The sequence below is a fragment of the Mastigoproctus giganteus genome, chromosome 5 (genome assembly GCF_048544385.1).
Source record: "Mastigoproctus giganteus isolate SK-2022 chromosome 5, ASM4854438v1, whole genome shotgun sequence".
Taxonomy (NCBI): domain Eukaryota; kingdom Metazoa; phylum Arthropoda; class Arachnida; order Uropygi; family Thelyphonidae; genus Mastigoproctus; species Mastigoproctus giganteus.
In genome coordinates, this window is record NC_143579.1 from 87791673 (window position 1) to 87815203 (window position 23531).

Sequence of the window (23531 nt, forward strand, 5' to 3'; positions counted from 1 at the left end):
TAAAACAAAAGTAATGATGAACAAGTATGGCACAGAAAGGGAAATAATGATTGAAGGAGCAGTAATTGAAAAGGTGGAGTCATATACTTATCTGGGACAAGTTATTAGCTGTAATAATGATAAATGGCTGGAAGTCAAGAGAAGAATAAATTTTGGATGGATAGCATTCAGGAAATATAGTCACATACTGAAGAGCAATATCCCAGTTTGTCTGAAACATAAAATAATGAATCAATGTATACTCCCCACCATGACTTATGGAAGTGAAACTTGGGCACTCACCAAAAGAATGGAAGAGAAGCTAAGAACTATACAGCGAAGAATGGAACGAATTATATTGGGAATCAGACTGTTAGATAAGAAGAGAAACACATGGATTAGGCAGCAAACTCAAGTAAAGGACATTCTTATCAAAACTAAAGAACTAAAATGGTCTTGGGCAGGACACATAGCTAGAAGACATGACGACAGATGGACTAAGAAAATAACAGTATGGTACCCAAGAGGAGCTAGAAGAAAACCTGGAAGACAAAGGCGGAGATGGATAGATGAAATTCATGAGTTTTTGAGTATTAAATGGATGGCCAGTGCTCAAAACAGAAGGAACTGGAAAGTTGCTGGAGAGGCCTTCATCCTGCAGTGGATTGAAAATGGCTGATGATGATGATGACACCTGGAGTTCACGCTTCAAGCCTTACGAGAAATTTTAACACCTTAGCTAAGCACACTTCCCTTAACGTTAGCAGTATTCTAGAGCTCATTTCGGTTTTACTTGATGCCAGACACTTTCAGTTTCAAGATCAAATGAACATTTGGACTTCCTATGGGATTAGGTATCTCAGCACCCCCACCCTGTCAGAAATTTACCTAGCTACTATTAAACACCAAATACTCCAACATTTACCTTCAGGTATGAAGCTTTATATGCATTACGCTGATGATGTGTTATGAATAGGAGACAAGTCAATTATTGATAGTCTTTTTATTAAATTTAATGCAATACATGAAAGTCTTAAATACACAGTTGAAGTAGAAGCTGACAACAAGGTTAATTTTCTCAATCTTACAATATACAAGACAGGCATTAAATTAGGAACTAAAATTTATAGAAAAGATGCACACACAGGGAAGTATTTACACTTTCAATCACATCACCCACTTAGCACAAAAAAGTCTGTTCTTTATAACCAGATTTACAACGCTATTAAATACGCTTCTTTACAGGATGATTTAGTCACAGAATTACAGTATCTCACAAAAAAGTTCTCAGCTAGGAAATACCCTTTACAACTGATTCGACATACAACCGCCATTGTAGAAAATAAGATAAATAACCCCTACAATCACAATACCAACCAGAATAAGAAAACAAAACACATGGATCGTCCTCCCCTATCACGGTCAACTCACCAGACAACTTTGTAAAGTGTTTGCCAACACAGACATAACATTAGCATTTTCATCATATAACAAACTAGGGACTACATTTAACATATACAAAGAAACACATGAATATTCACTATGCAACATCAACAACATTGTCTACTTGATTAAAGCCAATCTGATTGTAAAGCATGCTACATTAGGAGTATTACTACTAAATATGGCACAACTAAAACTTCTAAAACACATGCACATTTTCACTACAATAGCTTCAAGACTAATCAAGCCAGCACGAAACTTACGCAGCATGTACATTCCCCTCTAATTGTTTCAGCCATTATAATTATAAAATTAAAATCGAGTTATAAACTTTTCCAACAGGAAGCACTTGTTATAGAATGGTGTTGCCGTAACACCACATTAGACGTTTTAAACACGAAACTTCCAACAAACCTTTTCCCGGTGCTTTTGTTTTTTGTAAAAAAAATAGGTGCCGGTACTCATTCTTTGCTATCAGGAAAACTTACGTGCCGGCACAGGTGACACGGCTGGCATGCAATGGGTGCCAGCTGTTAAGGAGATCACGTGACACTGGGCGGAGCCAGCACCCATCAATCACGGCCGTATCACTAGCAGTTGGAACGCTGTACCCAATACCGAATCCATACCCAAGTTTGTAGTCGTAATTTTTTTCTGCAATCATTCATATGTACATCTTTCTTTTTGGTCCCGCATTGAGTCATTCTTTGTTCCTGAAAATGATTAACTAACGCTTCATAGTTATTCCAAACAGCTGAAACAGACCGGAAGCTTGATGCCACCCATCGTGTGCTTAAAATTCTGCCAATTTTTAATAGTTCAATATCCAGCGATTTGGCACACACCAAGTCTCTGGCATTTTTTGGTGATATTGATAAACTTTATGTCATACATGACATAAAGTTTATCAATAAATGCTTTAAATCTATCGATATCTGCAACGGATTTCACAATATCACCAACTGATAGTTCTAATCAGTGATTAGCGCAATGCCACACTATTAAACACAGATTTTCAAGGGGCCCTTTCTCAGCTTCCACAAGCAGTTTTGTAGCACCTTTATGTCCCGCTGTTTCCTTGTGATCGAAAATTGTCTTTCTTAAAGACAATAGCTGTTGCTGTCTGCTTTCGCCATTATTTGCCCATTCCTTAGAAATCTTCATGCCCATCTTCTTTTCCACTCCAAGAGTTCCAATTTGTTTACATAATGCACAGCCAAGTCTCTTATTTTGATAATTTAGCCAATTATATTTTGCACAGAAATCATTTTTTCGATCAACAGTCCAGCAACTTGGCCAGTCATTTATGTCAGTCATTCCTTGCTGTTGGACGCAGATACCATCAGGAACAAAAGCAGTGTTTGACACAATTTCTGTAATTAGGTCTTCACTCACATTTTTACTTGTTTTTAATTTCTTAACTATGGAGGGTGAGAAGAAACTAGTAATTCTTTTCATTTTGTACTTTACGGTTCAAGACAGCTTTTTTTTAAATATTGTAGTTTTAAATGTTTTTCACCAACCTTATGTAGAAATAAAACACAAAGAAAACAAAAACTGGAATCTTGTTAACTTTATTTATAATAAGTTATATTTGTCTGTATTTACAATAAATTATATTTAACTTTACAACTAAAATATATACATATAAAATATACATTAAAATATACTGGGTTAAGAACAATAAAATACATTAAAATATACTAAATTAAAATCGATAAAACCAAAGCTTTCGAAGGCTCCTGCCTTCTTCTTCAGCGGTATTTTCTTTGTTCTGCGGTGCATCTTTAAATACCAGCAGGTTCACGGTACTCATCACGTGTTTCTTTCCCACGTGTTCCGTTCTCTTGTGTTACGGAATCGGAAGTGGCTCGAGAGTGGGTCATGTGGAACCGTTCATCCCTTCTGAGGATAGTAGTCTCAAAGAGGGGATGGATCCGCATTCCTCTATCTTTATTAATGTTCACTGTGGAACAGATCCGCAAACTCTCAAGCCACTTCCGGTCCCAGAACTTATTCGCCCGATCGGTGATGATAGCCTCGTCCGGGGAGATGTGGTGCTGCTTCTCCCAAAAATGCTCGGCCACGGCGGACTTACCATAGTCCGCACTTCTTATTGCCTTAGTGTGCTCCCCCAGACGGTCTTTGAGACGGCGTTTTGTTTCCCCTACATAACACTCCCCACAATCCGGGCATCTAATACTGTATACGACCCCATTTGCATTCTCTTTTTGAATGGGTCCTTTACTCGTGACACGATTGTGTGCAGCCTCCGCCCCGGAAGCTGCACACAACGTGTCTGATAATTTCTTAGTATTCTAGTTATGTGATCGGTTAGACCCGGATAGTAGGGAATATATGCAGTGGATACTGGCGTAAAAGATTTGCCTCTCCTCTGATTTCCTTTAATATATTTTTCTATAATCCTCTGGGGGTAGCCACATTTTGTAAGATCCGTCGTGACATGTTCATACTCTATCTTCCTATCCTCGGAGGTACTACAGTGTGATTTTGTGCCCTGTCAACTAATGTTCTAACCACACTGTTCCTATGATGGTTGGCCAGAGCTGAATTGTAGTGCGAATATTGACCTTTACACATCGATTTCCTATAGACCTTAGTCTTTAGTTGTTGGTCTTCCCTACAGACCAACACATCTAGGAACGGCAAAACTCCTCCTTCTTCTGCCTCCGAGGTAAATTGTATGAATGGGGAGAAGCAATTTAAAATATTCAACACCTGATCTTCACTCCCCTTTCGAATAATTGAAAACGTATCATCTACGTATCTTTTAAAGGGGCGCATAGGGAGAACACTAACATTAGATATTCTAGCCTCGAGCTCCTCCATAGCTAAATTAGCTATAATTGCGCTAATGGGGGAGCCCATGGCTGTACCGTTAACCTGCTTATACATAGTATTATCAAACACCATGGTGGTACTTGAGAGGCATAATTCTATACCTTTCTCAATATCCTCTAAATTTAATTGTGTTCTAGTATTTAGAGTAGTATCTCTCCGTAAGGCCATGTGTGCACAACACACTCCATGGTCAATCGGAATACACGTAAATAGAGATTTCACGTCGAAAGATATCATAATTTCATTCTCTTCTATGTGTTGGCTTCTAATAAAATGCACAAAGTCTTTGCAGTCCTTAATACTAAATTCAGAAAGTCCTACTAATGGAGATAATAATTTGGCTAAGAAACCAGATAGTGCATATGTGGGACTGCCTATAAATGAAACTATGGGTCTAAGTGGTACACCCATTTTATGAATTTTGGGCAAGCCATAAAATCTTGGTATTTGGCTCCCTGTAGTGACACGATTGATTATACATAGTATTATCAATCGTGTCACTTTAATCGTGTCACGAGTAAAGGACCCCATTCAAAAAGAGAATGCAAGTGGGGTCGTATACAGTATTAGATGCCCGGATTGTGGGGAGTGTTATGTAGGGGAAACAAAACGCCGTCTCAAAGACCGTCTGGGGGCAATAAGTGCGGACTATGGTAAGTCCGCCGTGGCCGAGCATTTTTGGGAGAAGCAGCACCACATCTCCCCGGACGAGGCTATCATCACCGATCGGGCGAATAAGTTCTGGGACCGGAAGTGGCTTGAGAGTTTGCGGAATTGTTCCACAGTGAACATTAATAGAGATAGAGGAATGCGGATCCATCCCCTCTTTGAGGCTACTATCCTCAGAAGGGATGAACGGTTCCACATGACCCACTCTCGAGCCACTTCCGATTCCGTAACACAAGAGAACGGAACACGTGGGAAAGAAACACGTGATGAGTACCGTGAACCTGCTGGTATTTAAAGACGCACTGCAGAACAAAGAAAATACCGCTGAAGAAGAAGGCAGGAGCCTTCGAAAGCTTTGGTTTTATCGATTTTAATTTAGTATATTTTAATGTATTTTATTGTTCTTAACCCAGTATATTTTAATGTATATTTTATATGTATATATTTTAGTTGTAAAGTTAAATATAATTTATTGTAAATACAGACAAATATAACTTATTATAAATACAGTTATCAAGATTCCAGTTTTTGTTTTCTTTGTGTTTTATTTCTACATAAGGTTGGTGAAAAACATTTAAAACTACAATATGAACATACCCAACCTCAGAGGCCTGTTTGAAGAAGCTTTTTTTTAATACCAATTCACTTAAAATCTTGTTACCGTATACAGGCAAATAAATAAAACTGTTGCGTCTGAATTGAAAATGCACAACTACAAAGTTATGCTGAACAAACTTTTACATTATAACAAAAGCCACAGAAACATTCGAATTTTTTTTTTTTTTTTTTTTAATGAAACTGTCCAAATTTAAAAAAAATTTTTTTTTTTTTAATTTTAATTTTTTTTTTTTTATAATGAAACTGTCCAAAATGTGGAAGTCATTGAGGTACTGTAACCATGTAAAAAGAGATATGAAAAATTTACAGAAACATTTACGGAAAAAAACACAATTCTGCGAAACAACTTCATTATTTGTAAATAAAATCACTCCTAATTCCCGAAGAGGGCGGTTACAGTAGAAGGTTGACCAGAGCCCATTGTTCACATCGGGAATACCCCTTGACCAGCGCAAGTTCTTGGTATGTGGGACAGGTGGTCGGATAGGATTTACGAGTACAGTTAGTCCTCGTATAGCACGATAGTTGTGTTCTTATAAACCCTTGTGCAATGCAAAATCGTGCAATATAAACAACAGGCCCTATGGGAAAAATAGGGTTACGTGCCAACCACCCAAGATTGAACACACATTTGTAACCAAAACATTACCAAACACAATAAATAATCCTAATAAAATATTTACGTATTTTATTACGACTATTACGTAATAAAATATTGCTGATGCTTTTGCTTCTATCGTAAGCAAACTTGTTTTTTGTTTGATTTTCTATCCAAACAGATGACAGCCGTTCCATCTCTTCCAATTCTTCGTGTCTTAATCTAATGGATTTTAATTACACTTTGAGTTGTTCCTGCTATGGAAGTTGTTTTTATTTTCTCTGCATTCTTTGTAATTCTCGGCGTTGCCTCATTTAGGTCTGTGGCACGTGCAATATCACATGGTCTTTCATTTCGCTCAAAGCGTTTCACAATTTCATATTTTTTCTCTATCGACAGAGGCAGATTGGCCATAAGCCTTACCAGGGAAACCCCGGTGGGCCGGACGCCGCTGTGATTTTGGCCATAAACCATAGCATGAGGCCAATATAAATTTTCCCGGGTAAGAATTTTTGTCCCAGTCCGCCTCTGCTTATCAATATTGCTTTTCTTTTTCTCTCTGAATCTGCAGTGTCTTCACCAGGACGCTTCCTTTTCACACCTTTTAAGTATTTTACTCATTTTTAGGGAATAAAGCAAAATTACAAAACGAGGAGGCATGCTTGATACACATAAACAAAGCTGCGCGCATGTAGTAACTGAATAAACAACACCGTAAAGGGAGAGATACACTATTAACACCTCACATTTACCTAAAGCACATTTCTAGGGGTTACTACCATAAAACAATAAAAACAATTTCCAGTTGCATTTATGCTAGTGGAATCTGTTATAAACTGGTAGTAAACTCGATCTAATTGCATTTGCGATTATAGCAATAGCTGGAATTGTGTTGGTTCTTACGTTATTATGGTGAAATGTGTTTCCGCTTCACTGATATTAAAAACACAAATACATTTTCAGAATCTTCTCTTCATTCCTATCGTGTTGCGTTCAGTTGGGGTGATTCTGCATTCGACTGCCATTTCTTGTAAACACAAAGGCGAATCGTGCATAAGTGAATTCGGTTCGTGTTATATAAGATATCGTTTCCCCTATTTATAAATCGTGTATGATCGAATTCGTGTAGTGTAAACACGTGTTATACGAGGACTGACTGTATCACTAAGTGGAATAATCCCTTTTGCTCTCTTAATTCGTGCAACAACACTAATTGTCTAAATTGCCTGAAGGCCAGAAGTGTGTACCGAGTCTCCCTAATCTATTCGTTATATGAAATTTTTTTTGCTCAACCGAAACTATTTTAAGTTCGTTAAATAGAGGTCCAACTGAGTAATCTAAAATTCCAAAAATGGTTATAAAGTTTTATATAGATAATATCTTAACAATAGACAGTGAAAAATGCAAATTTAGTTAAATAACTTTAAGCATATGAATTGAATAATGGTTCAACGTGGAAAAAAAATTACTGAATAATTCAAATTTCGAAATGTTCTGCGTGCAAATGTCATACGCTGTTAAAAAAGCTGCCGGTACGCCGTACCATTGCATACCGTCACAAAAAAAGCCCTGCCTTTTCCCCATTTTGAAACTTACAAATGTCAAGTTCCCACATGTCCTGAAATGCATCTCTAAGTATAGGATCTCTAAGTATACAACCTCTTTTTTTCTTCATTATTGCCAACTGAAGATGTTATCATGAAAGTCATCTATTATGGCTTTATTTATTAGTTTTTTGCAGTTTTAACAATATTATATAAGACAACCAGGGGATGGAGCAGCGCACGTCTTCCTACTTTTTTGCAAAATTTTTAATTACAGTTTTAATAGTCGCTACTCTATTTATATTTCAACAACTTTTGCCTTAAACACCATACAACTAAGTGGATTATTTGAGCTGAGTACCATCAGTTAAGCTTTGCTATTAATTTTATCAAGTTAAATAAATATCCATAACTATTCTTAATATAAATGAAATATTGTCTGAATTTATTTCAATTTTCTTACCCTTCTGGTTTTAAATTCAATACCTAATAAATTAAAAGTCTTTTCAACATAAGAAGCACAAGCAGTTATTGTTCCTACGCTTCGGGATACGTAACCTTTGGAGGGTGAGCGTAACTGCTTGTTGACCAAGTGGACCAAATCAAATAACGCACTCAATGCTTTGCCTGTATTAAAGTCATCAACCAGAGCTTCATGTACAGTGGTCCGAGTTTCTTCTAAGCTAACAAAATTACAGATGCTATTTTACTTTTGAATCAGAGACGAGAGAGAGTTTAAAAAATATATATTTTTACAGAAAATTTACACAGACAATTACATATAAATATTAATTACATATACTTCAACCTTCTGGCCTTTGCCATCTAGAGATTAAACAGAATATTTATCCAATGAAATATCAACATTATATGCTACTGGGAATAATGGTCCAGCAAGGATAACCATTAGAATTACTTTTAAGAGATAATTCTTATTATTACAGATTACAGAATTACAGATAATTCTTACGCATGTATAAGGATTTTACAAGTGTAATGATTATCTCACTGAATTAAATTCTAGATGTTTTACTGTCTTACTGAATTAAATAAAATAATATTCTTATTTTTAAATATGAGAATATTACTATATTTAATTCAGAGCCATTTAATTATCAGTCACAAGGTGAATTACTGGACTGGATTAATTCTCGGAACTGTTACTACAGCTGGGGGAAAATAGCTTTGCTAAACACAATGGTTTACTTGGGCATTTTCAGCAAAAGTGCACACCACACAAGATGATGCCCCAAATTCTTGTAGCAATTATGGGCAGATTAGGAATAAACAATGTGAAGTTCAGCTCCCACTTTGCATGTTGTCCAAAAATATCCAATTAATTTAAAATTAAAAGTAAAGAACAGCTTAAAATAATAAACAGCACTCCAGCAGATCACACAAAGGCCAAAATTAGATACAACACATTAAGAAGTGCTTAAGAATTAATCCATAGTGTAAACTTAATTTTGACTGTATCAGGGAATCGGGCCCAAGACAAGTTTCTCATTTCGGGCGCCACCTAGGGTTCCCACCTTGTATTATGTTGAAAGCTAAAAAGAGTCCTCTGCCTATAAAAATTTAAACTAAGTCAAAATCTAAAAATGAAGGACATTTTCACTGCAATGGAGGATGGAGGACATCATTAGGCTAATCGAGAAATGTCATGCACAAAGGAGGTCACCTGGCAACCCTAGCCCTACCAGTACAACAAAACATTCATTCAAAAATATTTAATTTTTATTACAATTCCTATGTAATTAAATAAATTAAAACTATATAAATCAATATAAATTAACAGTTAGCTATTACAAATAACAATTATACAGGTTGTTTGTTTGTTTGTTATTTGGTTTTTAGGAGCATTAGCAACTAAGGCCATATTGCTCCGGGATATGTGGTGGTCATTCCCTGACCTTTCCGCATTCTCCGTATTTGGTGGTGACGGGCTCGAACCCCGGTCTAATCAAGAAGCGTGTGCTATGCACTGCTGCTCCTTCCCACCTGGCTACGGAGGCGCCCAATTATACAGGTTGAGGTAAACTTTGTGGGGGGGGTTACTTTTTTTTTAGACCCCTTTAATTGTATAAGAAAATATTAACCGAGGTGGTATATGTTAATAAATTACTTTAAATGTTATACAGTTGATGTAAAAAGTTAAATGTTGTTCTATTGTCAGTAATTTAAAACAAATCTATTGTAAATTTAGATTTATTTTATTTGTATTATGTCATCAATGAACATATTTTTACATCTCCCTCACAAATTGAGGGAGATGCAAAATGGTAATTCATTGATGATGGATTTAAATCATATTTATTTATGTCAGCATCCTTCTTTTTAAGTGCTCGTGAATGATATATGTCTAATTTGATTCAAATAACGTTAAATTTAAAATTTTGTTTATTTTCCATATAAATAAGAGGGTGCTAATATTAATTAGACACCTCTTTGAAATTTTTTAAAATTTTGCTCTATACAAATTAAAGGAGTCTAAAAAAGTAACCCCCCCAAAAAGTTAACCTCAACCATTATACACAATAATAAATAAAGTTACACATTCATTTTTCGAACTTTCAATTATGAAAATTCATTAATTAGTTTTTCATAATCAATGGAATTATTCAATAGCTCCTTTTCAATGTACATTAAGAAAAATAATTTAATTTTTCTTGAACTAAAGTGCTTCTTAAAAAATTTTTCACTTTGGCAAGTACCAAAAGCTTTCACCTCCAGCATTGCTAATGGGCAGTGTCAAATAAATTCTTAAAATTTATTTAAAATTTGGAAACGTTGCAACAATATTATTATCTTGAATAAAAGAATATATGGATTCTGGGGATTTAATATTTTGTTGTTTAATACAGGCCCTAAATTGTACCAGTTCATATTTTAGTTCCATTATATTTAAGTCGGTTTCATAAATTTTTAATTCTTCAAATGATGTGTTGGTAATATTCATATCACATTTTAAAATTGTTTTAAATTTATTGTTAATACTTGTGTAAACTTCGGATCTCCTTTTAATATTACTAATTTATGAATCACAAATTACAAATAACATTAATTATCAAACTTTCTCCTCTGCTCAGATTGTTATTTACATCATTTTCTGGACTTTCATCGTAAAATTGTTTCCGTGACCTTTGCCGTTTCTAATCATTTGTATAAGTGATTTCTTTAATTTTTCCTGCTTCTTTTTCCAAAGTTTCAAAATCGTTCCGAATACTGTCTATGAAATCTACTAAGGCATTGTACAATAATATTGCTGCATTTAGAGATTTAAAGACACAAGTTCCGAAACAAGTTCAAAAATTTAAAGGCACATGTTCCGAAAAAGACAGGCACAAAAAATAGACTGCTGTACACAATAGCAAAAGACTCTTTGAACTGGGGTAACAATTACAACTGACCTTATTCTCGTGGAGAGCGAGGGAGTGCATGTAAACAACTTAGAAAAACTTTTTATTCTTTTGTTAATTTAAGAACTCATCCTTCAGAAAGATGTTTTTCAGAGTGCACTTGACATTGCAGCTACCATAAACTGCTTTTGTTTACACAAAACTAATTTCTAACAAGTCGGTGCACTCTGCCAAGATTTCTATTAAACATACAAAATGACAATATTTATTTCTCATGGGGTGAAAAAGAACTTTGTAATATATATTAACCGAATTCTGAAATAAATGAATATATTTACATAGAAAAGCCAATCCTTTCACAGGGGAATGGTATGTGCTTCATATAAATGAGTACTTTGTATAAACTGAGTTTGTATTAACAAGATTTTACTGTAGTTGGATTTCAGGAAAGCTTTTTACAATGTTGCGCATGGAAGACTACTGTACAAATTGGAGCAGAATGGTATTAAGAGTAAGTTGTTACAATGCATAAAAGGGTGGTTGAGTGGGAGAAGACAGAGAGTGGTAATCAATGGATGCTGCATTTCGTGGACTAATGTTAGTAGTGGACTCCCACTGTTGTTTTGTATATTTATCAATGATATTGAAGAAGGTATATCAGGCTTAGTGTTGAAGTCTGCAGATGATACAATGGTTGGCAGGGTTGTTAATGACAGTAATGGCAGTATGCTACTGCAACAGGATCTAGAAAATTTGGGAAGATGGGCTGAGAAGTGGCAAGTGAAGTTTAACATTGATAAATGCAAAGTACAGTCAGTTCTCGTACAACACGTGTTTACACTATACGAATTCAATCATACACAATTTATAAATAAGGGAACGACATCGTATATAATGTGAACCGAATTTGATTATGCATGACTTGCCTTTGTGTTTACACGAAATAGCAGGCGAATGCAGAATCACTCCAACTGAACGCAACACGATAGGAATGAAGAGAAGATTCTGAAAAGGTATTTATGTTTTTTATATCAGTGAACAGGAAACACATTTCACCATATGCTTTTTAACATAAAAACCCACACAAATCCAGCTATTGGTATTATCACAAATGCAATTGGATCGAGCTTCCTACCAGTATATAACAGATTCCACTAGCAGAAACGCAATTGGAAATTTTTTTAGTTTTATGGTAGTGACCTCCAGAAATGTGCTTTAGTAAAATGTGAGGTGTTAATAGTGTGTCTCTGCCTTTACGGTGTTGTTTATTCAGTTGCTACCCGCACGCAGCTTTGTTTATGTGTATCAAGCGTTCCTCCTCATTTTGTAACCGTGCTTTATTCCCTAAAATGAGTAAAATACTTAAAAGGTGTAAAAAGGAAGCGTCCTGGGGAAGACACTACAGATTTAGAGAGAAAAACAAAAGCAATATCGATAGACAGAGGCAGACTGGGTCAAAAATTCTTACCCAGGAAAATTTGCAGCAGCCTTGTACTAGCATTTATGGCCAAAATCACACTGGCCTCCATCGTCTTCTGGCCTCCAGCCCACCGGGGTTTCCAGGTAAGCCTTATGACCAGTCCATCTCTGTCGATAGAGAAAAAATTCAAATTGTGAAACGATTTGAGAGAAATTAAAAACAAAGAACTGGAAGAGATAGAACGGCTGTCATCTGTTTGGATAAAAGATCAAAGAAAAAGTTTGCTTACGACAGAAGCAAAAGAATTAGCAATATTTTATTACATAATAGTCATAATAAAATACGTAAGTATTTTATTTCAATTATTTATTGTGTTTGGTAACGTTTTGGTTACAAATGTGTGTTCAATCTCGGGTGGTCGGCACCTAACCCTATTTTTCCCATAGGGCCTGTTATTTATATTGCACAATTTTGCATTGTACGAGGATTTCTAGGAACACAACTGCCGTGCTATACGAGGACTGACTGCACTGCCTATGGGTAAAAGTAACTGCAGAAGAACGTACCAACTGTGTGGTACTACACTTGGGTTGGTAGAAAATGAAAAAGACCTGGGCGTAATTGTGCAGTCAGATATGAAGTTTTCTGAACAATGCAGACAGGCTTCTGGAGCAGGTCACGGGGTTTTGTCAATGATATAAAAGAATTTTACTAGCAGGGAAAATGAGGTAATTATCCCTTTGTATAAGGCAATAGTCAGGCCACGCCTTGAGTACTGCATATAAGTCTGGAGGCCTCATTTTAGAAAGGATGTAGATTTGCTCGAGCATGTAAAGAGAAGGGCAACAAGACTGTTGAGGAGAACGAAGGGGGGGGGGGGTCCTCTTACCAAAAGAGGCTTAAGTTCTGCAAATTGCAGTGGCTGGAGACTAGGCACTGGCGAGGTGATCTGATTGAGGTATATAAGGCCTTGAATGGGTTGAGCACGTTAAATTCTGATGGGATTCTTCTGCTTGCTCAGGTTATGAACCTAAGGAGGCATAAATTCAAATTGAGGAAAGACAGCTGTAGAATATATGTGCAGAGATTTGAATTTATCCAGGTGGTTAATTGCTGGAAAAAACTTCCATCAGTTGTTGTGGAAGTTGATAGCTTAAATAAAATTCAAGGATTAACCTGACAAACTTTTAGAGAGAATGGTTATGTGACTTTATTTATTATTTATTTTTTTTTGGCTGATGCTACATAAGCTCATACACTGGCTTTTTTGAATCACATGCCTCTATTACTGTTACTATTTTAAGCCCTGCTGTCGTTCATCAAGAAACAAGTAAATACATGGCCTGTATAAGGCAACTAAGAGTAAGAATATGTGCATGTACATTGATGCCAGGAACATTGTAAATAAAGTTGATGAATTTGAATTACTGATCAAGTCATCAAATGTAGACGTTGTATAAATAGCAGAGACATGGAGTCTCTCAGACATAAGTGATTCTGAATATGGATAGTACAATGTATATTGTTAACAGGAGAGACTGCTTCTACAGGGATGGGATACACTTAAATAGAAAGGGTGCAAAAATATTTGCTGATGCTATCAAGGCAGTGTTAGGTGGGTCAGAAAACTGCTAGCTTGGGGGGGAGGATTCACAGACTAAAGGGTTAAAAGTATCCGCAGGCAGAGATGTAGGTGATTCTTGCACTATTAGTGCAAGAAACCTTTTAGTCTATTAGAATAAGCAGGGGAATGGAGCGAGGGGTGTTGGGGGTTTCAGGGACTAATGGCAGTCACCGTGAAACAGGTGGGTATATGAGATGTGTTAGGGTAACTAATAATTAGAATCATAATCATCATCACCATCATCATCATCATCATCATCAGCCATTTTCAATCCACTGCAGGATGAAGGCCTCTCCAGCAACTTTCCAGTTCCTTCTATTTTGAGCACTGGCCATCCATTTACTACCCAAAAACTCATGAATTTCATTTATCCAACTCCGCCTTTGTCTTCCAGGTTTTCTTCTAGCTCCTCTTGGGTACCATTCTGTTATTTTCTTAGTCCATCTGTCATCATATCTTCGAGCTATGTGTCCTGCCCAAGACCATTTTAGTTCTTTAGTTTTGATAAGAATGTCCTTTACTTGAGTTTGCTGCCTAATCCATGTGTTTCTCTTCTTATCTAACAGTCTGATTCCCAGTATAATTCATTCCATTCTTTGCTGTGTAGTTCTCAGCTTCTCTTCCATTCTTTTGGTGAGTGCCCAAGTTTCACTTCCATAAGTCATGGTGGGGAGTATACATTGGTTCATTATTTTACGTTTCAGACAAACTGGGATATTGCTCTTCAGTATGTGACTATATTTCCTGAATGCTATCCATCCAAAATTTATTCTTCTCTTGACTTCCAGCCATTTATCATTATTACAGCTAATAACTTGTCCTAGATAAGTATATGACTCCACCTTTTCAATTACTGCTCCTTCAATCATTATTTCCCTTTCTGTGGCATACTTGTTCATCATTACTTTTGTTTTAGCCATATTCATCTTTAGTCCAAAATCCTTACTAACTGTGCATAAGAATAGGTGGATGTATACTTGCATGTATACCAATGCTAAAAGTATAATAAATAAATTTGATGAATTTGAAGTGTTGGTCAAGACATCAAAGGCAGATATTGTGGGGATAGCAGATATGTGGTGTTACACAAATATAAGGAATGCAAAACTGGAATTTGGGGAATACAATGTGTACAGAAACGATAGACAGGACAGGAAAGGAAGTGGTGTTATGATGTTAATTAAGAAAAACATAAAATAAAAAGAAGTGCATCCAGATGATATAGATGAACAGTGCACTGTTTGCACTGTTGAGTCAGTTTGGTGTGACATAAGCACTGCGAAAGCAAAAGTAAAGAGTAGGAGTGCGTTATAGGCCTAATGACTCGAATGAGTACAATGAACAATTGTACAGAGAAATAGAGTGGGCTAGTAAATCAAAATATCTTATAATGAGGGATTTCAACTTCCCAGATATAGACTGGAACTTATGGATTGGTCACTCGCACGCTAGTAAGACTTTTGTGGATTTATTGGATGATTGTTTTCTGCAGCAGCAGCATGTTCGAGAGGCAACCAGAGAGGGTAATACTCTTGATCTGGTATCGTGTATTAAGAATTTGCAGATAAAGGAACCATTAGGTGGCACAATGTACTGATGTGGGATTTACTTAAAGATATAATTATTATCAGTGGTAAAGTAAGGGGTTTTTGCTTCCGTAAAGATGACTACAATGGTCTCAGACGGTTTTTAAATTCTGTATAGTGGGACCAACTGATGATGTTACCAACAGCAAATTCTAAGTGGGAAGCATTCAAGGAATTAATAGCGGAAGCTAATAAACGTTTCATACCTATTAAGAAATACTGGCTTTAGGCCTAAATGGTTGTCAAACGAACCAATGAGACTCGTGGCAGAGAATAAAAATGCACGGGATGCATATAAATTATCAGGCAACACAGAAGTCTATGATATATATATATAAAATCAAGTCACAAAGGAGGTTAGGGAGGCGAAGACAGATTACGAGAAATCTGCCTGGATGTTATTAAGGTTTGAAAATGCCACAAGGTTATCAAATTGTAACAGGGTGCTTAATGATTTTGTAATAACTGAGAACAAAGTGAAGGAGAAATTGTTGAAGTTAAACATAAGAAAGGCTACATGGGGCGGATGGGATCTATCGAGTTATATTAAAGGAGGCAGCAAAGGAAGTAAGCAAAACCTTAGCCATAATTATGACAGCATCCTTGGACTCAGGGGAGGTCCCAACTGACTGGAGATGTGCAAATGTGTCCACAATTCACAAAGGGGGATCGAAGGGTGACACAAGTAATTATAGACCAGTTAGTTTAACTTCTGTTCAGGATAAATTAATGGAGGCACTGGTTAAAGATGCATTGCAGGATCATCTAGACAAGACTGCAGCAATAATTCCTACACAGCATTAGTTTGTTAACAGAAAGTCTTGTCTGACAAATTTGATTGGTTATTATGATATGGTCACAAAGGATCTGGATGTAAAAAATAATTTTGATATCATATACTTGGATTTCAGGAAAGCTTTTGACACTGTTGCACATGGAAGACTACTGTACAAATTGGAGCAGTATTAAGGGTAAGTTGCTACAATGGATAAAAGGATGGTTGAGTGGGAGAAGACAGAGGGCGGTAATCAATGGGTGTAGGGGTAAAGGAAGGGGTTTTTGCATTAACAGACTAATGTTATTAGTGGAGTCCCACAGGGTTTGGTGTTTGGTCCACTGTAGTTTTGTATATTTATCAATGATATTGATGAAGGTATATCAGGCTTAGTATCGTAGTTTGCAGATGATACAAAGGTTGGCAGGGTTGTTAATGACAGTAATGGCAGTGTGTTACTGCAACAGGATCAAGAAAATTTGGGCAGATGGGCTGAGAAGTGGAAACTGAAGTTTAACATTGAAAAATGCAAAGTACTGCATATGGGTAGAAGTAAACCCAGAGAAACGTACCAACTGTATGGTACTACACTTAAGGTGGTAGAAAATGAAAAAGACCTGGGAGTAATTGTGCAGTCAGTTATGAAGTTTTCTGAGCAATGCAGACAGGCTGCCAGGGCAGATCATGGGGTGTTGTCAATGATATACAGGAATTTTGCTAGCAGGGAAAAGGAGGTGATTATCCCTCTGTATAAGGCAATGGTCAGGCCATGCCTTGAGTACTGTGTGCAGGTCTGGAGGCCTCATTTTAGGAAGGATGTAGATTTGTTTGAGCGGGTACAGAGAAGGGCAACAAGATTTGTGAGGGGAATGGAGGGATCCTCTTACCAGGAGAGGCTTAAGTTGTGCAAATTGCAGCAGCAGCTGGAGGTGATCTGATTGAGGTGTATAAGGCCTTGAATGGGTTGAGCACGCTGAATTCTGATGAGATTCTTCCACTTGTTCAGATTACGAACCTAAGGGGGCATAAATTGAAATTGAGGAAGGACAGATGTAAAATAGATGTGCCGAAATTTGCCTTTAGCCAGCAGTTGGTTAATTTCTGGAACAAACTTCCATCTGTTGTTGTAGAAGTTGATAGGTTAAATGAATTTAAGGAGGAACTGGACAAACATTTCGAGGGAATGGTTGTGTGATTTTTTTTTTTTACATCCTCCCTATATATTTACCACTATAGCTGATAAAGGCGGCCGCTGCTGCCGAAAACTCCTGTATTAGTGGTTTTAAACAACTTTTATCGCTTTTAATTATATATATTTTATTGAATTTTATTCTTGTCATACAACATTTATTTTATTTTGTTTTATTTTATCATAATAAAGACATTTTACAGATTCGAGTCAGTGTTATTTAGTAGCATTATAGATGAATTACAGAATTCCTGACTCCAGAGGCCTTTTCAATGAACAACAACAACAGATAGAAGTTCATTCCAACAATCAACCACCCACCAGCCGAAAACAAACTGCTGAATATCTATCCTGCAAATACCCTTCCTCAATTTAAATTTATGACCTCTCACATATATAGACTGAGTCAGAGGAAGTAGATCATCATCACTGAGCTTGCTCAGTGATGATGATCCATTCAAAGCCTTAAATACCTAAATCAGATCACCTTGCAGGAGCATAGTCTCCAGCTGCCATCTGCAGTAAGCTTTGTAAAACTGAAACCTTTCTTGATAAGACCACCATTTTGTTCCGTCACATTCCAGAATATCTGTATCCTCCTAAAGTGAAGCCTTCAAACATGTATGCAGTACTCAAGAAGCAGCCTAACCACTGCCTTGTACAATGGTTGCTCAATTGTGCAATCACCTCCTTATCCCTGCTAACAATGTTCTTGTATATCATCACTGACAGAACCTCATAAGCCATTCTGGCAGTGCCTGAACTGCTCAGAGAACTTTATATATCTGACTGCACAATTACTCAGGGGTCTTTTTCATTTTCCACTACCTTGAACTACCTTGCGCATATCACAAAGTTGGTATTTTAATCTGGGTTTACTGCTACCCATATGCAGTACCTTGCATTTGTCAATGTTAAACTTCAACTGCCATTCTCAGCCCATCTACCTAATTTTTCTAGATCTTGCTGAAGTAGCTTATCCAGGTTACTGTCATTAACCACCCTGCCACCCTTTGTATCATCTGAAAATTTCTACCATTAAGCCTGATAGACCTTCATCAATATCATTAATAAATACAGAAAACAACAATAGGCCCAGCATTGAACTTGTCGGTATCCAATAATAACATTAGTCTGCAAAGGGTAGTGTCCATTAAAACCATTTTCTACCTTCTCCCATTCAACCATCTCTTTATCCAGAGCAGTAACTTATGTTAAGCGTCAACTATTTCTCTGCCACTTTTCTCAGTTTTCACAAAAACATTTAGTTACCTGTCAGATTTTGATGATGTTGTGGCAATACTCTCCCGAAAAAACTTCTCAAGCTTATGACAGCTCGAACAAACTGTTATTTAGTATTAGTATTAGGCCCATTGTGCAAGGAAGCCACAGGCTTTTGCTGTATCAGTATAACAAAAAAGTAGATGAGAAAATACAAATTATATGATTCCCTCCTCACATATTTAACCTTTTCAGCTGATCCTTGAATTTATTCAAACTGTTGGCCTCAACTACCTGTGAAGGCACATCTGTTCCAGCAATCAATGACTCACTGGCTAAAAGAAAACTTCCTACAATCTAGTCTAAGCCTCTTCTCCTATAATTTGAATTTATGCCCCTGAGATCTGGAATTCTCTATAACAGTGAAAATTCCACCTACGTTCATTTTACTAACCACGTTTAGAGTCTTATAAACCTCAAATCATGTTACCTCTGAGGTGCCTGGTTACCAAGCTCTGTAGCCCACATAATTGGAATCTTTCCTCGTATGGTCGCCATTTTCCACTCTCACCATGTGAGTTGCTGGTCTTTGGACCCATTCAAGAAGCTCAATGTCTATTTTCAGATGAGGTCTCCACTGTACACAGTATTTGAAATGTGGTCTTACAATTGCCTTATACTGTGCGACTATAACTTCCATATCTCTATGGGATAATATTTGATAAATCAATAACAGGCTTCATCTTTACATCATCTGCAAATTTTAACAACAATCCGTCTATCCTATGGATGATGTCATTAGTGAAAAATGATGTTGAAAATGTAGGCCAATTCAGAGCTAAACGTGGAATCAACTGGTACCAGATTAGCTGTAGTCTAAACAATCATCTTTCCAACTGGCCCCGGGCAACCATTCTACAGGAGAAATAGAGTGAAACTTTAATTCCAGCCAACACCTTACAGAATTTTGGAAGTATGCTTCCGAGAGAGAGAGAGAGAGAGAGAGAGAGAGAGAGAGAGAGAGAGAGAGAGAGAGAGAGATGAGGCTGTCATGCAGTCTAAAGATGGCTCTACTAAGTATTAGGTTTTTGAATTAAAAGCCTGTTTTTCAACTATGTATGTAAGCAGTGTTCTAAGTATTCTGTTAATAAAATTTGGTTTGTATGCGTTAGCTAAAGATTAGAATATTACCTTTTTTCATGTAATGATAAAAAAAAAATAAATAAAATAAAATTATTTCTGAAAATTGCTTAAGCAGAAATTTAGCTAACTAATATAATAATATATTATAACATACCATTTTATTATATCAGCTTCACTCACAGGCCCAAAAAGATATCTTCCATTAGCATAATCTTCGCAATTACTTAGAAAGAACTGCAATTTTTTGTGAAGATCTTTAGCATTATTTAGATGCTTTTCATCATATCTGACCCCTGGATAGTGGGTAGGGGGGGAGAGAGAGAGAGAGAGAGAGAGAGAGAGAGAGAGAATCAAATATAAAACTCTGAATTTTTATCTCATTTTTTTTTTTAATGATAAATTAGCAAAGAAACTTGAACAGAAATAAGTAAGAATGACCAACTAAACAAAAGATTATTCAGAAAAATATTTAAACTATTTTACTTTTGCAAATATTATATATCACTATGATGCAGTCACAAAAGAACTGGATGCAGGGAATAGCTTTGATATTATATACTTGGATCTTAGAAAGGCTTTTGATACTGTTGCACATGGAAAACTGCTACACAAATTGGAGCAGTGTGACATTGGAGGCAAATTGCTGCTATGGATAAAGGGGTGGTTGAGGGGGAGAAGACAGAGAGTGGTAATCAATGGACACTGCTCATCGTGGACTAATGTTATTAGTGGAGTCCCTCAGGGCTCAGTGTTGGGTCCATTATTGTTTTCTGTATTTATAAATGATATTGATGATGGTATATCAGGCTTAATATCCAAGTTTGCAGATGATACAAAGGTTGGCAGGGTTGTCAAGGACACTACTGACACTATGCTGCTGCAACAGGATCTGGAAAGGTTGAGCAGAGGGGCTGAGAGGTGGCAAATGAAGTTTACCATTGACAAATGTAAAGTACTACACATGGGAAACAGCAACCCCAGAGCAACGTATCAACTCTGTGGTACTACACTGACAGCGGTAGAGAATGAAAGGGACTTGGGGGTGGTTGTGCAGGCAGATATGAAGTTCTCTGAGCAGTGCAGACGGGCTGCAAGAGTAGCTCATGGAGTATTGTCAATGATATACATGAATTTTTCCAGCAGGAATAAGGAGGTGATTATTCCCTTGTATAAGGCAATGGTCAGGCCACACCTGGAGTACTGTATACAGGTCTGGAGGCCTCATTTCAAGAAGGATGTAGAGCTGCTGGAACGAGTACAGAGAAGGGCAACAAGATTAGTGAATGGAACAAAGGGGTGCTCTTACAAAGAAAGGCTTAAGTTTTGCAAATTACAGTGTCTGGAGACTAGGCACCAGCGAGGTGATCTGATAGAGGTGTATAAAGCCTTGAATGGTTTAAGCATGCTCAATGCTGATGGGATTCTTCCTCTAGCTCAGAAAAATCACCTGAGAGGGCATAAATTCAAATTGAGGAAAGACAGAGGTAGGACAGACGTGCGGAAATTTGCCTTTAGCCAGCGGGTGGTTGGTTGGTGGAACAGACTTCCATCCCTTGTAGTGGAGGTTGATAGCCTAAATAAGTTTAAGGCTCAGCTGGACAGGTATTTTGAACGAACAGAGGGGTGAAGTGGAAGTGGGTTTTTTTTTTTTTTTTTTTTTTGGCTGATGCTGCATAAGCTTGCTTTCTTGCATCAAATGCCTCTACTAATGCTAATGCTAATGCTAATAACACAGAAACTGATCAAATAATTAATTATAATAGGAGACTGAATACCACTGCACTCCATGTAAATTTTATACCCAAAAAATGAACAAGTTTATTGAAACAAGCTGGAAAAAAAAAAAAAAAAAAACACAACTTGAAAGAATTTACAGAAAGCAATCCAGTAGCTCAACCATTCAGAGGCCAATTTTGACGACGTTCTGAAAATCTTGTGGAAGTCATTTTGAAATCTAAAGTAAGGAGCTAACTGCTCGTTACAATGATACCACGTGGCTGATATTTTAGACTTGACTGAAACTTGGGGATCAGTTGCTCACACAATAGCAAGTTTCTGAATTTATTGGATGACAGCTTTCTACACCAGAATGTTACAAAGGCAATAAAATAAAGCAATATTCTAGATTTGGTTGTCAACAGTGACTCTTCATGCATTAAGAATATCCAGGTAAAAGAAACCACAAAGGAGCAGTGAACACAGTGTATAATTGTGGGATTTACTTAAAAGCAACTACTGTTAAGGGCAAAGGGAAGGGCTTTTGCTTTCATAAAGATAGCCACAGTTGACTCTCAAACAGTTTTTAAATTCCCATTAGTGAGACTGATGATGTTACCAATTGAAATTTTTTTTTTTTTTTTTGGTTTTATGAATATCCCAAATATGAAAGATATTAAAACCTACAGTACTTAGTATTGTGTTTGGGATGAAGATACTTGATAACATTAGTCTTCAATTTCTGTAGATTGCAATTTTCAGAATATATATATATGTGAAAAAACGTTGTTCAAGAAAACAAAAGTTGAAGGGATAAATGAGAAAGAAGAAAAGCTGGTTCTGTGAGTTTAAAGTTTGACAGTAAATGGATGTTGATTGTTAGCGGCACTTGTTTGGAATGGCTTTGAGGAGGGGGAAATTTTTTGGATGCCAATTCAGCAGAAAAGTCAAGCAGCAGAAATAGAATGTCTAAAAAAGAGAGAAAGGAGAGACTGCTAAAATGGAAAGCATTCTAAATGATAAGCATTCCAAGAAGTAATCACACAGAAACTAAGTATTTTATACCATCAAAGAGATACTGCTCCAAGTTTAGACATAAATGGATGTCAAATGAACTGACGAGAACAGTCAAAGGGAAAAAAAAAATGCATGATATGATGATAAATTAGCAGGGGACATAGAAACCTAGTTAATTCAAACTAGTCAGCAATCAAGACACTAGGGAGGTTAGGCAAGCTAAGCAGATAAAGAATTCTTTCCTTATGTTAACACTGGAAGAAAAAGAATGAACCACATTGGCTCCACTAAATATAAATTGCATAATAATTGATGATTCAAACACTGATAGCTAGGTTCAGAGATAAATGTTCAGAGATCTATGTTCAGATCTAGTTCAGAGATAAATGATTTCATGAAAATTGATACCAAAATGGAAGAGAAATGGTTAAAGCTAAAATAAATATGCCAATTGGCAATTAAGATCTATCCAATTATATTTTTTAAAAAAAAGGCAGCAAACCCTTAGATATAATTATAGCACTGTTGGATTCAGGGGAGTTCCCTGTGTACTGGAGATGGGGAAATGTATCCCTGTTTCACAAAGGGAGATTAAAGAGTGAAGTGAGTAATTACAAACCATAGGCTTGAACTCTGTTCCAGGAAAGATAATGAAGTCAGTGGTGAAAGAAATATTACAGGATCACCTTGACAGGAATGGAGGTACTGTATTTCCCCATGTGTAAGACGCACCTTAATTTTGTGGCCTGAAATTTGAAAAAAAAATGT

The 23531-nt window shown here is 36.6% G+C and overlaps 1 protein-coding gene across 1 annotated transcript in view; it reads right to left on the minus strand.

The window, feature by feature from the left end:
- The window catches only part of LOC150085546 (putative cysteine--tRNA ligase, mitochondrial), a 322579-nt gene that overhangs the window by 49195 nt on the left and 249853 nt on the right, over nt 1–23531 (minus strand). Inside the window, exons 8-9 of the mRNA XM_090373333.1 lie at nt 20185–20323; nt 8177–8396 (exon numbers count right to left, since the gene is read on the minus strand). Coding sequence (XP_090229459.1) covers nt 8177–8396; nt 20185–20323 — 359 coding nt within the window. The remainder of the gene's footprint in view (nt 1–8176; nt 8397–20184; nt 20324–23531) is intronic.